Here is a 23,340-nt window from a genome sequence, read left to right as displayed (position 1 = left end):
ATTTGATCAAATGTGCTCCTCAATGTCGCGGAGCCGCAAAACTAATAGATGGTCAATGGCTGTATTCTATGGAATCTTAAACATGGCTTTTATCAATTCTGCTGTTATTTATGGCCACAACATGATCCAATAAACCCTCAAACAGAAAATAATTCATTAAGCAACTCAGCACAGATTTCGTCAAGCCTTGGATGGAGATGAGACTTGAAGTTCCAACTTTGAAATGATCTTTACGAGATATATAAATATAAGCCAAATTCTCGTAAAACCTACTGATTCAGGTAATAAACTTCAGGCAGGAGAACCAGAGCTCAATAAACGTAAATACTGCATTTTTAGCTGCTACAAAAAAAGAGAATGTCAAAATTAGTGTGCTATAAGTGCAAAAAGTCAGTATGTTCTGAGCACAAAGTTGATGCCTGTGTAGATTGCTCTAAAATTATAGCCAGTAATTAAAAGCATGATTACTTTTATTGTTTGCCCTAAGAATAAGTAATTGATGTTAAAAAATATTAGATTATTAAAAAAAAACATGTTCAAGTTGTTTTTTAAGAAGATGATTTTTTTGTTTGAATATAAGCATAATGTTTTGTTTCGTTGTAATAAATCCCTGTGATGGTAGTTTTCATTGATAAAACTGTGTTTTATTATTAGTTTATATACCAACCTTAACTTTCCATAGAAAAAAAGGGCACAAGTAGATATATTTTGGCCTACAGGCTGTCATTTATATATGTACGCCTCTGAGACGTATCTTAAGGCTTTATGTTCCCCTGAAATAGATTAGGGTTAAAGTTATTATAAAATGCAAGCATGTGGCCAATTCAATAAGGAACTCCAGTGAAAAATATTATAGATCATCAAATGCTGATTCTGAATATATAAGTTTAAATATATATATTATTATATGTATCTCCTTAACCCTTGGGACCTTCTAAGACCCAAACAGTCCCAAATGCCGTGCGCGCATTATACTCTTCTAAGACCATATTTGTCCCAGAACGACTGCACATTATTAAAATGCATATATCTCTCTTCCTCTCATCTAAAAATTAATTATTTCTTTTATGTCAGAAAGAGAACGAAAACTTGTTATTGTCTTTGAAAAAATGGAAGCTTGTAGAAGGTTCGATCCGTGCAAATCAACAACGTCTCAAGGGTTAAAACAAACCGTTTGGTTGATATGACAGGATCTGCTTATTCATCTCAACCAGTCTTCGCGAGTAATAAATCTATAGTCTACAACATCCACACGAGGGTTGCCAATTCGTGTAGAATTCCCCAAGAATTGGGTTTTTTGCAGGGAGACCCTTTTTTAGGGGAAAATGTGGGAATTCTGGGCATTTCTTGATTATAACCATATTAAAATTTAAATTACAATAATAGTGAGAAAGTACTATATTTAGTTTTCTATGCAGAAAATTGTTAAAAGCGGGTAATCTGAACCCTTCAGGCCTCTGCCACATTGTCTGTTACGTTTCTTAACGACGCTCTGTGAAACAACCCGTCCTTAGTGTGTTCTGCCATAAGAGAGCATAAATATCTTCATAATACTACATTAGTCAAAATGTCAAATTTCCGAACTTAACGTTTTTTTGCCAGTATGCCCAAATATTTTAATTTAGCACGACTTAGTGTGTTCTGCCAGTTTATAGAGCATAAATAACTTCATAATACTGCATTATCAAGTCAAATCTCAAATTTCAATATACATACACAATATTTTCAACATATAAATTATCTTGGCATCATTTCTTGTCTGACTCAGGTAGAGCCGAATTACCGGACCGGGTGCCAGATCTCTGAACTGCCGGTATGGTGAGTCTACTGTGATGTATGTCCCTACTGTAACTCACCATATGGCAGTAAGAAGAGCACCAGAGACGTGTAGCATCCGTGCAGAGCGCTCTTCATGAATTCAGTCTTGTTGAACAGAGAGCTGGTGAGGCCGGGCGTGTACAGCTTAGGATACAGCAGAGAGTTCTTATCCGACACGTCCTGCTCAAACACGCCCAGAGCCAGCACGGGTAGAGATGTGTAGAACAGGTTGTACACCGAGATGAACATCGGGTCAAACACAGTCTGGAATAAACGTACAATATATAAAATTCTTTATTGTTTTTATGTGAACACCACATAAGTATTGCCTTATTTAATTTCACTTTGGCTCACAAGTTATAGTCAATCAAAAAAGTGTAGAAATTTAATAAAGTGGAACTAAAATTTTTCATTACTATGGCAACATCTATTTTAGAAAAAACAGTAGATTCGAATGTGAGGTTATCATTGACTCAGATTGGATAGGAAACATGGCAAAACTAAATTTTTCTTTATTTTTTAATTTGCTTAAAGATTTTTTGATTGGCATCTTAAAAAAAAAACTTTCCATGCAATTACCTCGCTCACAAGTTTGAATAATAAATTTCTTTAGAATATGATGCAGAATCATCTTCTTTCAGGAAGCACCACTAATTTATGAATACCGTTTTGTTGAAGTGAAAAATATTCACTTGAACCAGAGTGCATTTGAAAGTTTAATTTTTCCTTTCAACTAGTTTCAACAATCCCGGTGTTGCTATTTAAAATCATGTAAATGATCGCAGCGCCCTCTATTTTTGTCGCCCTTTATTTTGACAACTGCATTTGACATTATTATTTTTTGCATCTTATATTATCCTATATCTTTCAGTTCTTGCATACGATAAAATATCCATGTTAAGAATTAACAACTACAAGGGATAGTAAAGATTGGTGTGACTTACCTGCGCACTGAAGCCGCAAAAAAATGCAAACCAAAAATGGCACAATGTAAATGCAAAGTTCTTGTAGAAGAAGTAGCTGAGGAACTTGCACATTCGGTAGTAGGACCAGCGGCCATGCACCAGGAGAAGTCTCTCCAGGAAGCGGAACTGGGCGATAGAGTAATCGCTGGCCAGCACTGCCTGCAGACCCTCCTGGCCAGAGATGCCTACGCCTATGTGGGCAGCTACAACAGATAATTTAGGCAGGTTGATTAATCTCTAATAATCATTAACCATAATCGCTTGTCGACAAAATAACAAATCAAAAGGGGGTTTTTACATTGCTTGAAGTTCGGCACAAGTCAGGTGATAAATTAATATTTGAAATTGGTGCGCGAAAAGCATAAGATATTTCCGTTTTTCAAATTTTTTTTTTTTTTTTTTTTTATTTATTCACAATTAAACCCGCTAAACTACTTATGTAGTTTGTCAGCAGGGACATAGAGACAACATTTATACATTCATAAGATACAATTTGAACGATACATAATTACATAAATTGGTTACATTGCAGAAAAGTTTAAATAGCAGCATAATATAATAAGCAAGTAAAAATAAATGTATGAACAAATTAGTATTATCAACATAAAACATAAAAGCCTTATAAAATAAGCAAGTAAAAATAAATGTATGAACAAATTAGTATTATCAACAAGTACATCAATAGTTTCATAAATAGAGGTAGGTAGTCAGGTATTACAAAATAATTGTTTTTCCATTTTCTAAGAATATGAATTCCATTTCAGGGGCATCAGTATAGATCATTATTATCCAATAACCATTTCCTTAGATTATATTTAACATTAGCAGTATACATGTTATTATTTTTAATTGTCATTGGTAATAAGTTAAACATTTTGGGTACTATATAGTTTAAAGTTCTTTCACCATATTTATTAGTACATTTCGGAACTACCAGTCCTTCATTTTGAGTGAATCTTGTGTTATGTTTATGGCAAACTCTTTCCCTATACAATGAATCAGACAATATAACATGTTGACTTACAATATTATAAAACAATAATCCTCTGACAGGTAAAATATTCAGAGACTTGTATATTAATTTAATGTTACTTCTGTGTTGATTGTCATATTTATGGATTAACAATTTTATAATGGAGTTTTGTAATGTTTGTATATAGCTTATATTAGTTTTACAAGAATGTCCCCAAGAAGTAATTCCATAACGTATAGTGGATTCAGCCAGAGATAAGTAGATTAACTTTAAAGTACTTATAGGCACGAAATATTTTATTTTATAAATCCTACCCACAATAGCTCGTAGACGTTTACAAACATTAGCAATTTGTACATCCCATTTCATGTAGCAGTCAATAGTAACACCCAAATATACATAACTTTTGACAAAATCAATGGTTTCACATGAACAGGGCTGTGCAACATTTTTATGTATGCAGTCAAATGTGTGTGTATATAATGAAGGAATTACATTACATCTAGCGTGTGGAGATCTGATGTGCATAATTTTAGTTTTTTTGGCGTTTATAAAGAGGCCTGCATCATGCGACCATTTCAGTAGGGCAATAAAATCATGTTGCAAAAGGTTCATTGCAGTAACCAGATCTTCGTGCGATATTACGAGCGCCGTATCGTCTGCATATACAAAATGTTTAGCAAATGAAAACAATTTTCTCATAATTGAGACATAAATAATATAAAGGGTTGGCCCTAGAATTGACCCCTGTGCAACACCTGTTGAGATATATTTTCTTTTGCTAAATTTTTTAAGAATTTTTACTCTTATTTGTCGATCAGTTAGTAAATTTTTTAATAAAACTAGCAGCTTTCCTCTAATTCCTATTGCCTCCAGTGTTTCTAATAGTTTATTTGTATCAATGGTATCAAATGCCTTAGAGTTATCTATGAATAAAACCAAAACTTGTTTTTTTAGATTTAATTCATAATTTATGTGATTTGAAAATTCCTGAAGCAGCATTTCCGTACTTTTTTTCTTTTGAAATCCATATTGGTTGGGATCCAACAAAGAGAAAGATTCTAGATATTTATTAAGTTTTATGGAAATGTATTTTTCAAGTATTTTTTCTAGGGCTGGCAATATGCTTATTGGCCTATAATTTTGAATATCTGTATGTTTGCCCCCTTTGTAAATTGGCCTAATGATGCTACTTTTTAGTTCATCTGGTATTACTGCTTGCGATAAAATTAAATTGATAAAGTGTGTTATAACAGGCCCTAAAATATTAATATGTGTCTTAATGTCAAACATTCGAATGTTGTCAATCCCCGGTGACTTTGAATTGTTTAATTTGCTAACAATAATATTGATTTCTTGGCAGGTAGCTCTGGGTAGGTACATACTATGTTGCACTTCATTCGGCCTGACGGTCGATGCTAAATAATCACATTTATGTATCATAGAGCTAACACTATTGGTAAAATATTCAACAAACTTATCTGCTACGGTTTCTTCATTATTCGTATTTAACATATATTTCGAGATTATTTCGTCACAACTACTTTTGGACTTGCGTCCTAATAATTTATTTATTTCATCCCAAGTTTTTTTTGTATTTCCAAAATAATTTTTGAATTTATTGTTAAAAAAGGTAGACTTACATTTAATAATTTCTTTTGTCACCTTATTTCTGAAAGTTTTATATTCCAATTCAAAGAATTGATTGCTAGGAAAATTCTTCCACCTTCTGTACAATGAATCTTTTTTTTTTATGTTTTCTAAGATATTAGAAGTTATCCAAGGTTTTATTGACAGAGGTCTTTTTTTGGGTTTATAATTCATAACGATTTTACTCTGTTCATACAAATTCTTAAAGTTGTTTTTAATTTTACTATATAGTATATTGCAATCTTGTTCCTCAAGCAAGGAGTGCCACTTAAAATTATGAATGTTTTTGTCGATTTTGTTTTGCGATAAAAACGAAATTCTTTCCCCGTGTTCTGGGGCTTCTTTCCTTGCACTATATTTAATATTAACTGCAGTTAAAAAGTGATCCGCTATAGTAATATTATTACATACACATGAGGAAAGAGAATCGCTTTGTTTACATCCACTGTTAAATCGGACAAATATGTGGTCTAAACAAGTACGAGTAACTTTTCCTGCTAAAACTGCTTCTCTAGTTACGTCACAAATACATTTGATTAAATAATTATCCGACATTATATTTTCATATGCCATAATAATAGGGTTTTGACAATTTAACAAGTCTAGATTAATATCTCCTATAAGTAAAACATTTTCTTTGGGGCTTATAGTATGCAGAATGGCAGATATTTCATTAAGAAATTGTGGTTGGCTAGAGTTGGGGGGGCGGTATATTGCTATGATGTTTAAAATACTCTTGTTTGGAAGTGTCATAGAGCCAAGCACACATTCAAAATGATTTGTTTCTATTGTTTTCTGTTGAAATGTGAATTCATTTCGAACATATAGCAATATACCTCCTCCAGATTTTTTAGTTCGGCAATAGTTGTAACAATTAAATCCAGGAATATTATACAGACAGACAAGATTCGGTGTTATAGCCGTTTCACATAACATTAACACATGAATATGCTTCCAACAAGTATTTAAGTAGACATTCAAAGTATCCCAGTATTTATAAATCGATCTAACATTCAACTGAACAATATTAATATTTTCCATATTGTAGTTGCTATGAAACTTTAGCCAATCACAGAAATTATGAGTATTTTCGTAATCTACCTCGTCATCTTCTTCAATGTAATTAGACGCCATAATCAATGGTTGCAAAGTCCTTGGCAAGGGCAGCCTTGTAGGCCGGGCAGGAGTCCTTGTCTCCAGTCGGATGTGCAGCGGGCTTCCCAAATCTTGTACAGGTGGCGCAGACAGGCTCGGCGGCGGCTTTTGGGCAGTTTATCCGGGCGTGACCTTCGCCTGCGCAGTGTCCACATCTTTGCTGGTCCTTGCAAAACTTGAAGGAATGTCCGATCATTTGGCACTTGGAGCACACTGTAAGTCCAATGAAGTCACGAACACGGCACACATTCCAGTCCACAAAGACTTTCCCCTGCTCCACCAGCACGTGACGAATGTGGGCAGGAACCTCGAAGACCCGGTGGCAAGTTGATCCAGTTCGAGCGCCAGCAAGGTGACTTAGCTTGCAACTTTTTACTGCGAAATCTAGGCCTGCTTTGTCCTGGGCTCCTGCTAAGGCATTTTTTAGGAAGCACTCGTCCGTTAGGTTACGAGGAACGTTGAAGAAAATCACCCTTGGAAGCCGTTTTGTTGGTAATCGAGCGCTTAGAGTGTCCGAGTTTGCTAGACATGGGGTTTTCAGTATTTTATCCTGATCTTCTTGTGTTGCAGTATGGATTACAACGCCTTTGTTTCGGATACTCCTAATGCCCGTCACACGGATTCCAAGTTCTGATGGTCGTAATGTATCTTTTAGTAGCTGTTTCGTATCGTCGCTATCTTTTGTAGAATCCAGCTTTGGGAAGATGCATACAGCAGGTTTGGGGGTCCCAACGTTAAGTCCTGAGCGGTTGATTGATGGTATCATCTTCTGTGGGCCATTTTTCACAATATCGGCAAACGATAGGCTTGCTTCCGTGGCATCGGCTACTCTACGCATCACTGGTCCTAGATCTGACTCCAACTGCAATATTTTTTCTAACCTGTGTTGGTTTTCTGCTTTTTCAATCGCGATCTCTCCCTTTGCCACTATTAATTTGGCATTGACTGTTGCCAGATCAGCTTTGAAAGCCCAAAGTTACTATATTACGTATGTATTTACAGGAAAACCTCACATGATTTTAATTTTTATTATTATAACACACTTAATCAACCTTACGAAATACAATTTATATTTTCATATTTCTTCATTTAATTTTTTTGTAGACTGAGAGGGGATTTTTTTTTTTCTAAATAGTAAAATAGTATATTTTAGTAGCTATTCTGGGAAAATTACTTATAATGGTCATAAACATAAAACTATGACAAATACATAAACACATTATCCAATAAGATGTAAAAATTCACAAAAACATAATTTTGTAAAACACAAGTGAGTTTATACGAAATTAGTCGTCAAGCCCAGAAGAAGACCTTCAACGACCAGCAACGACAGAAGTTGAAGCTCACGGGAATCCGACATTTCAAAGGTTAAAGTGTATTACGGTTTACGGTCTACGGGGCCTGTCTTACTGGTAATTTTCCCCAAAGGGGCCCTTGTCTTGAGTCAGGTCCACATAGGAAAAAGTTTCACATTGTGCATTTTGTCTGTTTCTCTGCACTATTTAGACACAAAAAGTGTTACATTTATATGTAGACATTATTCTGATGTTCCTGGCTTTACTTCCCTTTACTCAGTGTTTAGGGGGCTCTTTATTACAACATTTATAAATCTGCCAAGTGCATAGTGTACTTTACAACAACTGATAAAATACCTAATAAATAAAAGAATGGTGTAACATTTATTTGAAGATAGTAGAAAGTCATAACTACCTTTGATCATAGAAACATCATTGGCGCCATCCCCAATGGCCAGGGTGACAGCTTTCTTATTCTTCTTTATCATTTCTACCACCATGGCCTTCTGCAAGGGAGTCACCCGGCAGCATATGACGGAGCGACAAGCCATTGTGAGATCAAGAAATCTGGAACAATTGCATCAACGTTCTACAATGACATTCTCAAGTGCAAACCCCAAATTAGCCAGGCAATCAGTATATATTGATAGAATCTCACTGAGGGAATCAGCTAGAATATTAACAGGAAACTGCCAGCTCAGAAGCACATGCAGCAGCTGTTGGGAATAGAAAGCAAAAAGAAGGTGCACAGACACGACTCTTGGATTGAGTAGAAAGGGCGTGGGTGGCTTCGAATAGTGCTCTAGTCTCTCGCACCGCGCATCATTCCGCACGATGCTAGAAAACGGTTTATTTTTTGGTTGAACTACTTATGAGGGAAATAGGTGGATCTGATTATCCATATCTGGTTTGGGTGATACTGGAAGCGTCTCCCTCTCGGAAATCAAGAGAGGATTTATTTGGGAATCGCTATCATGGTACGTATTGTATTATGACAATATATGTTTACTATAGATTCTTACCTTTGCTCGAGCTGAGGATGTAAACAGTGCACCAGAGAATGTCCGTTCACCACGATAGCGAAGCCATTCCCTTCATCTGCGCCAACATCAGCATTCTCCGCATTCGCTCCAGAGTAATTATACTCTGTACTGCTTGCACAAAACATTCAACATATATATTATAAAAAAACCATGTTAATTGTAGTAACTTAGCTACAAAAAAAATTCTTGGTTATCCTAGTATATAAATATAGTTGTTGCGCTTGCAAAGAGAGCTATGTGCCAAATTTCAGCAAAACGTTTTTTTTACACCAAAAAATTCTTTAAAAATTCAGGAATCGACCCCAATCTAGTATGTGTGCATAAATTTAACCCATATCGCACAGTACTCATTCAAACGTTGTTTGTAGACGCATTTAAATACAAAAGTGGGAAGTTTATGCTTCCACTGTAAAATTTAGTAAAACTCACATAGCCGGTCTTGCAAGCGCAGTGAAGATATGTACCGTTATCTTTCATTTTTGGCCTTTAACTTTACTAGTTCAATTTTAGGTGGATTCATTGGCTTCAAACCGCAGTAAGAAATATGTTCCCATATTAATATTTGGAGGTATGATTTTTGTAATGAACGCGGCCAAATCGAACACCCGGAAATCTCTATCGCTCTAGTGGCTAAGTGATAATATATGATTGATAATGTCAACTTTGAATATATGATTGTTAATACCAACTTTGTATGTGATTTATGATTGATAACACCAATTCCATACATGAATATATGACTGATAATACCACCGTTTTTACGTGATATAATATGATTAACAATACCAACTTTATAATCCATTATTCATCAAAAAATAATAATATTTTTTGTGCATTTAATTTCTTTCCGCCGGCACGGACTGAAAATAAATATGACCCCTAAAATTAAACTGGAATTTTGAAAATTTTCAGTGGCAAAAGTAACTTAAACTGGAAATATAAATGACATTGGAAAAAGATTGCCTACATTTGAGGTATATTGAAACAGCTATGGCAGATGTCAGTACTTTTTCAATTTAAATCTGTTTACAAAAACTTGAGGCAACAATAATTTAACAAAATGTAAATCACAGCAAGTAGCCGCAATTTTTGATGATTAATTTTCCGTAGATAATAAATGCTTTTTTATGATATTGATGCATTTTTTGTTACAAATTTTGTGACCTATTGATTTTTAATATTTTGTTATGTAGGTATGCATTATTATAAAAATACTGCAATTATTGCAACCTGATCGGTCATGTTAATTTTATAACTATTGGGTATTTAACTCAATTTAGCATTTTTCTTGATACTGTCGTCTTTGTATCTATACACCTAATTTTAAAAACCTCTATCTTTCAGAAGAAAGTTATTGTTCACACATTGAAGTCACATAAGCTAAGCATTATTCGAAAGAATTGCAACAAACGTGCAGATAAACTGAAGAGATTTCACAATGTATCATAAATGTAAATCTCTCCAGTAACATAGGGTCAAATGCAACACAAATGTAATATTTCAGAAAATAAAATCAGTATATGCATACGAAAGCACACCAACTGCAAACATAAAATAACAATGTTATTCACAAAAAGTCATCATGACAACTTAAAACTTAAATACCTATGCAATATGTAATTACTAGCATACTATTCAAATTTTCGCACTATTTTTTAAAGTTTCACTTGCAAATCTAATAATGTGCTTTCAAATATTAAACTTTACGTGTTGCCATACTTTATGATACTTTTTTTTATTACTACATACTACAAAATATTTTCAGCAACTAAATATATTTTTCTTGCTAATTTTGTTCCAATTTTCAGACACCTTTTTCTTACATAAAACTCTATGGTTTACGTGTAAGATTTTCTTGTTGTGAAAATGCTCTAATTCTTTACTTTCAGTCCATTATAATTTTGTAAAAAATTATAATTTTCAAAAATAATAATCACAAGACACAAAAGGTATCGAACATATTGATTGGCAGGTTAGAGAGAGAAAGAGCATATACTAAGGAAGAGAGGTATAAAGCAGAGAAAACAAAACATAAAAAATAATTTATAAAATATGATTTTGATGAAAGTAGATGATTAACAACAAACATTTATATGAAATGAAGAAGAAATGACTTATGATAGGGATACAATGATTTTAAAGATATATAAATAATAATAGTAGTTCTCTCCAGTGCAATATATTATTTTTTAATTTGACAAATACTTAGCATTAAAATTGTGTACCTATTAGCTATACCTGTGCTTTTAATCATTTTCTTAAAATGTATCAAATCCGAACCTGCGGGGCTTTCTTTCAAAAAAATTTTTTCCCTTAAGAAAATACGAAAAAAATAATATTTCGATTAATTTACGAAAATAAAGACATGATTTTCTACAAATGAACACTTTTTTCCAAGATTTTATTTTCATTCCTCTTTTCTTTGGGCACACAGCTTAACAGCCCCTACAGACTAAATGCACCCGATTCTTTGATAAGATTAAAAATTACAAATATATGACAAGATAAAGAATAATAATATGCTTGCGAGATGATAAATAAAGACGGGAAAATATAATATGTAAGTAAAAAGCCTACGTAGAGGATTTTAAAAATAAACAGTAAAAAGGAACAAAATAAAAAAACGGGATAAAATGAGCTCTTTATCTCTCTACCTTGTAGACTGTGAGACGGGTTGGTCTATATTATTTTCCCACCTAAATGTGACAATTGAAATGGCGGGGGCGGTATTGACTTTGACACTGGCGTCTCGGGAGAAGGTGTCCCCGGTGTGGGACCCAGTGGGGGGCTCTGTGGGGAAGGACGGGTGGTCCGCCATGAGGATGCCATCCCCAATGGGGGTGCCCATGCCTGAGTTGCCCGCCGTGTTGTTGGCCGGGTGCAGGTTGGAACTGTGGGAGGATATGCCGTTGCCATTGCCATTTTCGATACCGCCATCCATGTGGTTATTTGTGGCGGTGCTCGACGGGGCTGGACCTACAAACAAATAATCACAGTCACACACACTAACTAACAAAGAGTTGTATTAATCAATAGTTATCGTGACATGATTCTCGTTATGCTGAAAGTGAGTAAATTGGACGGTCCAAACCAAAATAAGCCAGCTAACTATTCAATATGAGAAACTCACTGAGGGAGCTAGTAGGACTACTGACAGAACACTGCCACCTCGGGAGACACATGCAACTGGGCGGAAAGCCAAAGAACTTACAAATTGATACCGATTCATTGATGATGCTAATAACCCACCTTGATAAGAAGGCTCAGTTACCTGGGGTGACACATTGTGGAAACAGAGGAAACCTATATGGGAGTTATGGGTATGCCCTGTGAAAACAAAACTCATTGCCAAATATTCAATGATAACCCAGGTGAACTTTATTAAAGGGACTGGACTATGTCAAGGGAATAAGGTGAAACATGGGGGATAGCATAATGGTGAACTTATGAGAATATCACCTTGGGGTTGATAGGTGTTAACCACCCGAACGGAGTCTCGGAATTTTTCTAATTGCTGTTCTACTTCCTGGTGAGTTATTCCATCCACTATAAACACCTCCACCATGTCGTCTGTCAGCAGCTGGCAAGAATATCCTATGTTGATTGCCGTCTCTGAAATATAACAAAAAAAATTTTGAACAACTCGTTTAAATACATGCAATGTTTTTCAAGATTTGTTAAGTGAACTGACAGGGTTAACTGCGGTAATAATGTTAACTGCGCCCAGGTGAAGGGGTCAATTGTCAATCATCAATGCTCTGCCCAAACTGTCCAAACAACGCACAACACATATTCCCAATTAGCAAATTAATAAATAAGCCTTCAAAAGGGCAAACTAAAGTGTATGAAATCATGTGTGACCAGTGCCGAGCCGATTACCAGTGTAATCGGCTCGTAACTTTTGAGTGTGATAGAGTGATATGTTTGAAAAATTCGACATCACTGATGTTATTTAAAAACCTGGACAAATAAGTTATTTGAAATAATTGATATTGACCATGATCGAAGAACTGCCATTTGAAAAAGATGTCCTTCGAACAATTGATTTCGGTAATTTGATTTCGTAGAATTGATTTCTGAAGTGAATGAGCTGTGAATGAGGAATATTTGGAGCAGGTGGATGAATTTGTGTATTTAGGAAGCATGTTTACGAGGGATGGAAAGGCTGACAGAGATATTGAAAGAAGAGTAAATGCAGGTAACTCCATTAATGGAGGACTGAACGCAGTTGGCGCTAACAAAAAATTGTCCAAAGAAGCGAAGTTAGCAGTCCACAATGGAGTGCTGGTACCTACCCTGATGTATGGAAGTGAGGCATGGAACTGGCAAAGAAAGGATGAAAGTAGATTGAATGCTGTTGAAATGAGATCCCTGAGGCATATGTGTGGTAAAACCATGTATGATCGTGTGAGGAATGTGGATATCCGCAAAGAGTGCAAGACTGATGTAAGCGTAATGAGTAAGATCAAGAAAGGGACGCTTAGATGGTTTGGGCATGTAGAGCGAATGAGCGAAGAAAGGAGTGTAAGGAGAATATACAATGCAAATGTGAATGGTAGCAGAAGTCGGGGACGCCCGAGGAAGACATGGCACGACCAAGTGAATCAGATACTTGAGTCGGGCCATGTCAAGAGTCAGAACAATAGAAGAGTATGTATGAGACGATGTATGAATGTGAATGAGGCAAGGAGTGTGTGCCAAGACCGAGTTGTTTGGCGGTCCGTCCTCTCTGCCTACCCCTGCGGGGAAACGGCGTGATGGTTAGTTAGTTAGTCAGTTAGATTTCTGAAGAATTTACCTATAATAATCAAACAATACACATCACGTGACAGTAATATACATATTGCATTGCAGTACGAAAACTAACTAACTGTCATGCCATTTCTGCGCAGGGGCAGGCCAAGTAGAGAGGAATGCCACACAACTCAGCCTCGACACATACTACTTTCATATTCATACATGTTGACACGACCAGATTCTTTTGATGGTACTATGTCTTCAAGCATCCCTGACTTCTTTACAGTCCACATGCACGTTTCATGAAGTAAACCAAGTATATTATTTATCACCTTGTTTATCTCCAGTTAGAACCCAGATCTTTATACCAGCCATTCCTAGATTGGCTATCGTCTGGGGTACACCATCCTGTAATTTGTCTTCAATGGCCGTTACACCTGTAATATAAACAAACACAAGTTAGAACAATTGTTTAAATATTAATGTAATTCAAGAGCTCTTTGTATTAACTAGATCACAGACAGTAAGAATTAAAAATGAATCAAGTGAACCAGTTCAAATCTATTACGGTTTTTGTCAGGAAAGATTCATAAAAATTGTCAAGACACTATCAAAACGGTTTCCAACAGTTGTCCAGAACTAGAAGTTAAAATGGATGCACAAATTGAAAATGTAAGCAATACAATAAAAAAGCTCACATTCTTTTTAACTATCAGAAATTTACAGTAGAAAAAGAAGAACTCATACAAATGAATCCTATAATTTCTATACCCGCTATATCCGATTTTTTGACAAAATGATCTGAGTATGACATCTTGTTCACATTTTTGCGAGCAACAAGAGGAGCCTAAAATTGAGTTTCAAAACCCTCCTTATCATGACCAAAAACCATGTTAAACTGCGAGTGAGAAACCAAATCCGCTATATCATACAGAAAGTCACTATCAAAACCCGCTATATCGGATTCAACGAATCACAAGCAGTTATTTTGCCAAAATACAATATGGCCGCCGCTCTGACGCCACGCTCGTGTGTCAAAATGATCTACGCGTGAGTTTCTAAACCCGCCATGTCGCCTCAGTTGACTTTCAAAATCACGAAGTGAGTATCAAAATCCGCTATATCCATTTTATTTCTCGAAATTACTTAATTATTGCTAGACATATATAGAAAAATAAATGCTTTTCGAAATTTTATTACTCCAATTCATTATATAAAATTTTTTAATGCATTTACTTATGTACGCTAGAGATGTGACAGTTTTTTGCGGTTTTCTCCAAATCAATGAAAGTTGAAATAGCGGGTATAGAAATTACACGACTCAAATATACTCTGTATGCCCTATTCCAGTCCCATTTATAATACAATATCATTGGATGGGGAAGTTCATGTATCTTGCTAACTGTTATGTGGGTGACGGTAGGTAGAGACGAATGAAAGATGTGGTAGTATACAGTACAGAAAACAATTATGAAATTTATTCTTAGGGCCCCTTTAAAACTTCTACAGAAGACATCTTTAACATTTTCAACTTTATGATTTTGAAACAATTATACACAAAGCAGATTTCAATTCATGCATTTAAAAAAGGTTAAACTTTAATTTTATTAAATCGGGTAAATACAAGATCCTCAACTCAACTAAAAATACACCAACCTATAAATAAAACCGCATTTGCTCAAAGAAATTTTTATTACTTTTCCGTCAAGGTATACAACACTCGAACTAAAAACTATTGTCAATTTAGTGGATTTCAAAAAATGTATGAAGTTAATATGCATGGATTAATTAGACAAGAAGAAGTAATATTGAAGCCATGGTAAAACCAAACAGAGATTAACACAATCGCTGCCAAGAATTTTTGTTAACATTAATATTACATATTATTTAAAACGTATCAATGAGTATGAGATACTTCTCATTCTCCTCGTAGATGTGTAGTGGCATCTACTACTAGGTTCTAGAAATTCAATATGTACATACAACAAGCATCACATTGGAACCTACGAGTAAGACGGCGAATATACACTGCATCTACCTATATAGAATAATAGAGAAGCCGCCAACCTAACTACTCGCGATTTGCCGGTTTTTTCTAAAATGAATGGGATCTACATAAATACAAGGACTTCGCAATACCGAAGGCGGTCAGTTTTAAGCAGCTACAGAGCATTTAGTAATTGAGTCCCGAGCAAGCGCTAGCCGCCTACTGAGCGGCCGTTCTGTTCCGCGCCCCACGCCCGCGCAGTACACCCTGCTCTTATCTCACCGCACCGCCATGGGCCACTAACCTACTACGCCGGGCTTAAAGGAGAGGTTTCAACTAATCATCAGCTTTGCGGGATTAGATTTGAGGAAAATTTCAAACTTATCAATGAAAATGAGATCATTTTTAATTTCCACACGACAGCATTATTCAACATCTTTGAAGAATTTGGAACTTACCAATGAGTTTGAGATCATTCTCAATCTCCTCATGACAGCTTCGTTCAATATCTTTTAGAGGAATTTGGAACTTACCAATGAGTATGAGATCCTTCTCAATCTCCCGATGACAGCATCGTTCAATATCTTTAAGAGGAAATTGGTACTTACCAATGAATATGAGATCCTTCTCAATGTCTTCATAGACGGTATCATTTAATATCTTTAAGAGGAACTCGGAATTTACCAATGAGTATGAGATCCTTCTCAATCTCCTCGTAGATGGCATCGAGCTGGTCGTCCCGAGCGTGTATGGCAAGAGCAGCCTGCTGGTGCCGGTGCTTCCAGTCGGAGAAGTAGGCCTCGTCCAGGGGTCTCCACGCCAGCACCAGGGTCCGCAGACCTTCGCCGGCAAATTTCTACAACACAACGGGTTTTGGTTACAGATTGGAATGAAGATTACCATTGTTTTATTTTACCTTTCATTAAATTTTTTGTAGATGGAGTAAAAACGACTTACATTTAAATGTTCTAATGTTTTAGCCTTTATTTCGTCTTGGTTGAGTTTCAGCCTTTCATATATTACATTATCAGCACCTTTTGAGTATAACCTAAGTTGTCCATCCTTCCTCAAGATTACAGACATTCTTTTTCTTACATTATTAAAATCCAAAATACATAACAGTTCGTAAACCTGGAACGGAGAGAAAACAAGATTAGATATAACATGATTTCTTCATTATTTTTTGGATTACAATTAGAACAATTCCCAAAGGGATGTTTTTTAATGAACTTACCTCAGTTTCACCCATAACTTCAATAGTAATACTATTAGGAGATCTTTCCTTAAATACAAAACCAAAATTCCTAGCTGCAGACACCAGAGCCGATTCATCAGGTGATTGGGCCTGAAATGAGATAGATATCAAACCTTCAGGTGCATTCATTGCTTTTTCATAGTTTCAAAAGAAGTTGTTGTACAATTTTATTTGGTAAATAAAAATAAAGTTAAAAAAAACGTAATCGCCAAACATTTAGTTGTTTTCAAGGAAGGTCTCTTAAAAGAAAGGAAGCAGAGGATCTTCTAGGAAGGAAAAGGGTATGAGGGGATTAGTAGGAATTTGTGATCAATGTGGCTTTCATATTTCACAGAAATTCAATTGTAACATTATCATCAAATAGCCAATCAATGCCATTTTGACATTTGAAAGGTAACACCGATTCTAGATCTGTTTCAGCTTTAGAACAAATTGTGATCAGTAGAAAATCATATTGTAAATGTCATATTGTAATACATGCCAGCTGATCCCAATTTGATATAAAGCGGAACTAGAACCAAGAATAAGCGTTTAACGGAGACCTTTCGGAGATGACAATGTTACATTCGGATTTCGTGTGATACATCCCTACTTTAGAAACTTAAGGGGATAAACCTAATATTGATTAATTGAAATTTTTAAAAATATTTATATTTGGTTTTCGACGGATTCTCAAAATACAAGATTTCAAAACTATTCTATTCAGTTTAAATGAAAGAAAGGATATGTTTGAGTATTGAACATGCTGCAAGCGATGGGGATGCACTGCAGTCATGAATCTGAAGAATGAATCTGAAGAAATGCGTCCAGAAACGGTCGAGCGCTGTGCTCAATCTAACACGCAAGAAGGATGAATGATCCGCAGAGAGCATCAAATTGGAATTCTGGGGGCTGCTACCGCTGCAGAAGGCTTATACGGGCCTGACATCAATTGCATTTTAAATTATATTTTGTCCCCGTATAATCCCAACCTATTAAAGCATTTTATTCAAAACTACTTTTTTAAAATTGGTGACCACAATATTTCAAAAATCTGCACCGATCAACTTCAAATTTTACAAGTTTCTTTTACGTATCAAAAAGCAGTTTTTAAATGAAGGAAATTTTTTTCGATGCATAGTTTTTTTTTTTTTTGCAAAAAACTAAATGTGTTTGTTTTTTAATCCAGATGATCTTTTTCCAAGCAACAGTGGTCGTCACAAAGGACGTTTTCCAATCAGCAGTCTGTATAAATCATTGCATTTACCGCATTTATAAATATTTTTCAATAAAAAATTGGAAAACACATTTTCCCAGAAAAAAATCACGAAAATTCCTCGTTTTTTCAAAATGGGTTCCGGTATCGTTAACCTTGCTCGAAAAATGTGCAGAGGATCCTTTGAAGACTATTAATATTTATTACATACGTAAATAAAAATTATGCCAATAAGATTGACCAATGTTTTACTTTTTTTATTCTAAGTAAAAAAAATTAAGAAAAAAAATCACATTTAATCAAAATCGATACTATTTTTTTTTTTTTAAAAACAAAACATATTTTTTATCTAACTTGATTATAGTTAACTTTTATATTTATACATATGTATAAATTTTAAAAATATGTTATTACACCTAGACATAGGGTTTTAAAGTTATGTAAGATTTAGTACCTCACTGCAGATTTAAAAATTTTGGTACAAAATTAATTTGGACGTGAGGTCCAATTTTTAGCTCAATAATTCGGAGGCCAATGGGTTAAATAAATAATATGCAAAAGAAATAATGTTTTTACCTGATACTCTAGTCTGCCGCTCTTTTCGTCCGGCATAACAGTGTGACATAAAGCTAACAGTCTAAAAAATATATGAGACTCGGGATCCCCCCGCTTCACAGACTCTAAAAGAGTCTTATCGTAGAACTTGAAGTCCGGCTCGTATTGGGCGTTGAACGAGAAGTCCAGCGGTTCCGTGGCCTGAAAAAACAGGTAAAAACACTAATTACTTTACTATTTACTATTTGGGCGTTTTTGCCAAAGTTTGTACATGATTTTAGTACAGTTTTCCATTCAGTTACTTTTAAGTTTTCACAACTATGTTTCGGAGTGTAAGTAACGGATTCTATATCAAATAATATGTTAAATGTGATTTTTCCAATGTTGATCCAAGTTTATGTTAAAATTGCATATTTTCCAAAAATAAAATATTTTGTAAATTATTTAAGACAAATTTAATTAACAACTAAAATTAATTACAAAATCAGACTTGGTTTAATCGAATATAGCGGTGGGCCATGCTAAAAACGCACTTCCTTTTGGTCTAAAATATTGTTTTAAAATGTATACAGGTTCGACAGTTGTTTAACTGAATAAAATAAATTAATGAATTTTCCCATTAAAAAAACAAAACTTTCCAATATTCTATAATACATAACTACGAAAATATTAATAAAAATCGTGGGACATGACAAAAAGGCAATGCACAAACTTTGGCCAAAATTCCCACTTGCATCTGAATAATATGCACATAGACATTGCAATGATTTGCATTTAAAATCAATATCTTTGTATTTGGAACAACATTGAGGACACAAATTTCAAGCAGAATACGTATGAAGCATTTTAAAGTAGCGATAAATTAATTTCAAAGTATTGCTTTGCGATAAATGTCATTTTTAAAATTTAATTATACTTAATACTTTTTTTAAATCAACTGTTGTGCGAAGAGTAGCTATATGTTATATAAAATTTGAATCTTCACAATGACGTATTTCAAAAACAAAAATTATTTACAAAATATGAGGAATTACTAGGTTCAAAAACGGAGTTAAAAATAAAATCATTTTTGTGTAAGTGCAAATGAATTCATTTGATTCTATTCAAATCAAAAAATGTCTAAAATAACACAGCAATGAAATTGTATTTATTTATTTGAATACACTATTATATCGGATGAGTAACGTGCAACAAAAGATCTAACATTTTATGAAAATACAAAAACATGCAAACACTAAATAAATAAATAAAATGCATAGTAAATACATACAATTCTAACGAAGGATCAGTTAAGGACACACTTTTTTTTTGTAAAACAAAAGAAAAAACATACAACATGCATGTTGCTAATTTTTATATACCAACATGAAATTTGTGAGAAATCTATGTGTTTGAAATTAATAATAATAACTATTTATGTTAAATATTAATAAGATTGTTCGAGTATTTTTTATGTTCCTCAGGAAATAGAATATAGAGACAAAGATTATTGTTTGCGTAAACGAAACCATATTGACACAAGAAAACAAATATATAAGCCAGTAATAATATGTACAACATTATTTATTTATTATTTGGCATAACACAAATTCTGGCAAAAGGAAGTTAGGGTCGAAAAGATACAAAGTCAATGCCTAAGAATTTGTTCAACCTAGGAAAATTAACCCCTTAAGCAAAGTTGAATAAGCAAGGAATTCTTGTTATTTTAATAAATTACAAATAAAAGAGATTACAGCTAACAAAACCTCTGCATTAAGTAATTTCATAATATAAATGTTAAAAAGCTATCAAGTTTTAACAAACGATTTTGAAATAATTTTTTTTTTTTAAGTAAATAAGGATGCTGTTAAAAGAATTGCAAAAATGAAGTCTTGTATCTCCATATTAAACTTGTTAACAAGAAGTTTTAAAAAATATCTCTGATATAAAATAATTGCATACATTGCCAGTGGTGGGTGAGGTATTGTTGTTTCTGAATGACTTTTAAAAGAATCAAAATAAAGATGTTAAAATGAAGCCTCATACCTTAAAACCCCCTTATAAGGTTACCATAAGTTAAAGTTTGGTTTTTTCCCATCCCTTAAAAAAACCTTATAAGAGAGTTTTACATCTCCATGGAAATGTTAAAAAGCGAGGGAGTCTTAGACTTTTAAGTCTGACATAAAACAAAACATGAATTGCATACATTGCCGGTGGTGGGTGTGGTATTGTTGGGTGCATTAGCAGTTTGGGAGCGGGAGTGCGGGCCCGGGGTGCTGCGGCCCTGGTCCGCCTCTGTCTCGAGCAGGGCGGCCAGGCTCGTGTGGCAGATGGCGGCGCCCCCGCCCCCCCGTCCCCCCTCGCTGTAGCGGACACCCAGGCGCAGCTTGCCCCTATCGGACGCGCGTTCTTGCTGTTGCCATTGCCGGGTGCGTGACAGAAATGAAAAAAAAGAAAACGGAAAAGTGACGGGATGAGACCGTGAGGGCTGCAACCACGGGATGCATAACTTGAGACGAGACAATTTGCAACACCAATAATATCTGTGACCTAGTGCTAGTGCTAAAAACCCAATGTTGATTGATTTAAATGAAACTGCAGAATCTCACTAACCCACATTAAGCCCGATGGTGCCGGGTTACTGGAATGTATGGAAAACTGGAAAATAAAAAAGACATGAAAGTATTTGTGCTTTTATTTAGTGCTGTAGAACACATGTATTTCCTACATATGTATTTGTGAAAATCAAACAAAGTAAATAAAGCACAATTTTTTCTTTTCGTATGTCAATATAATCTCTTGACTGTTTTCTCACACTTTAACCCTATCTTAAAAGTCTGACACCGACTCAGATAGTGCCAGATTCCTGGCGGCGCGGGACCTCCAAAGTTTCAGATTAGTCTGTTAGTTTCTACTGTATTAAGTTAAGACTGTGGAAGTTGTAAAGAAGTCGGAACTTTCTTTACTAAAAGATTACCCGATTTAAAGAAATACAAGACGACAACGCCAATGTTAGAGATTTACAATGTCAAATTATTACTTAACCCCTCCTCAGGTTTCCGGAATATTCTGTCAGAAGGTCGGAGTATTTCCGTTTTGCAATTAGATTCAAATAGATGGATTATTTCTGAACGCATCCGAAAACTAAAAACTGTTTTTGAAATTTGAAATATTAAAATTTTTAATGCAAATATTAAAATTTTTTAATTGTCGCACCATTTTTGTAACTAGAATTACGAAAAATGAAAATAATATTAACGAAAAAAAAATCACATTTTATAAGACAAATGTATTACAAACTTTACTAACATTACCTCACCTTTTTGTCATTTCATAAAAATAAATAAATTTAAAAATTCACCAGGGTTTAAATATTTTTTTCAAATTGGGGTCGGAATCTTTGGGCTCATACAGATGTGCATTTTAATTCTTCTGTGGTTAACTTCTAGATTTGAATATAAAGTGTGGTGTTTTCTCTTTCTAACACTATTTAGATCATATTTCTCACCATGACAGTAAAGGGGACACAACGATTTCTATTAGACCACAGGAGTTGTTCCCAAAAGTGAACAAATTAGCCTGGGGGGTTAATTCAGTAAATATTGACGTTGATGAGGCCTTATTCCTATTTTGACCTTGGTACTTTTAACATTAGGCCACTGATGTAACCCTTTTACAACCGGAATTTTTTTTTAATATACAAATGGCTGAAAAGAACCACCATTGTTGTTACAGTGATGATATTGGTCATTCACCTCTGGTTTTACTGGCGATACCGACAAGTAGTTGATAATTTCCGATCATAATTTGAGTTCTTTTCAAGATGTTATAAATTCTGTTATCCTCATTATTGGTATTGCAAATTAACTATCTTCAAGCTGTGAAACTGGAATACTTAATGTAAACATATCAAAATGGCGTAGACATTCAATTTTTCAAACCATGCGTATCTAACAAAATAATCATGTACATTCACTTTAACTTTCTAAATATTTTAATGTGTAATAAAGTTATAAATGAGTGGATGTATAGAACCATAAAAATAATAATATATATAACACAAGCAATCTATATACAAATATAAATGAATGTTTGTTTGTTTGTTTGTAGACTCAAAAACTACTGGACCGATTTCGCTGAAAATTTCAAAGTTTGTTCTTATTATTGCCAGGAGTGTTTAAATTATAATTTTTTTTTTTTAAAAGAAAGACAAACATTCCCGGGTTACGAATAACCTGACAATATTTGAAAATCTCATACTACCACCACAGTAAGCAGAAAATATTGCTTGTGTTGTGACGGAGGACTCGAGGCCAGCCGTGGAATTGAATGTGCGACGCCTGGGTGGGAACCAAACGCGATGCCAACTCAGCTACTGACCGGTCTTTAGAGAGTGTTTTGAATGGTAGTAGAAGTCAGTGACGCCTGGGGAAGACTTTGCATTATCTCTGGACTGATATGAGACACGCAGTTGAATAAAAGTCAGTATAATGTAGTTTTTTAATACTAACAATGTGGTATACAGTAGTGAATAGTAGAAAAAGTCGGGGACGCCCGAGGAAGATTTGAGACTGTCGACTGTGATTGACGTGAATGAGACACGGAGTCAAATAAAAGTTGATGTAATGTAGTTTTTTTAGTAGTACCAATGTGGTATACAGTAAGTAGTGAATGGTGGAAGTCAGGCACAATCAAGAGAAACAAAAACTTTTAAAAAGTAAACTTTTAAATCC

At 34.6% G+C, this 23,340-nt stretch overlaps 1 protein-coding gene across 1 annotated transcript in view; it reads right to left on the bottom strand.

The window, feature by feature from the left end:
- Positions 1-23,340, bottom strand: part of ATP8B (ATPase phospholipid transporting 8B) — a 47,986-nt gene that overhangs the window by 7,803 nt on the left and 16,843 nt on the right. Inside the window, exons 10-21 of the mRNA XM_089643833.1 lie at positions 20,814-21,020; positions 18,650-18,829; positions 16,858-16,968; positions 16,581-16,754; positions 16,308-16,479; positions 13,969-14,073; positions 12,359-12,511; positions 11,554-11,875; positions 8,879-9,007; positions 8,272-8,423; positions 2,763-2,986; positions 1,857-2,082 (exon numbers count right to left, since the gene is read on the bottom strand). Coding sequence (XP_089499959.1) covers positions 1,857-2,082; positions 2,763-2,986; positions 8,272-8,423; positions 8,879-9,007; positions 11,554-11,875; positions 12,359-12,511; positions 13,969-14,073; positions 16,308-16,479; positions 16,581-16,754; positions 16,858-16,968; positions 18,650-18,829; positions 20,814-21,020 — 2,155 coding nt within the window. The remainder of the gene's footprint in view (positions 1-1,856; positions 2,083-2,762; positions 2,987-8,271; positions 8,424-8,878; positions 9,008-11,553; positions 11,876-12,358; positions 12,512-13,968; positions 14,074-16,307; positions 16,480-16,580; positions 16,755-16,857; positions 16,969-18,649; positions 18,830-20,813; positions 21,021-23,340) is intronic.

This window comes from Hesperophylax consimilis, chromosome 2 (assembly GCF_061612785.1).
Source record: "Hesperophylax consimilis isolate HC1 chromosome 2, BYU_Hcon_1.0, whole genome shotgun sequence".
NCBI lineage: Eukaryota > Metazoa > Arthropoda > Insecta > Trichoptera > Limnephilidae > Hesperophylax > Hesperophylax consimilis.
This window is presented reverse-complemented; position numbering and strand designations above follow the sequence as displayed.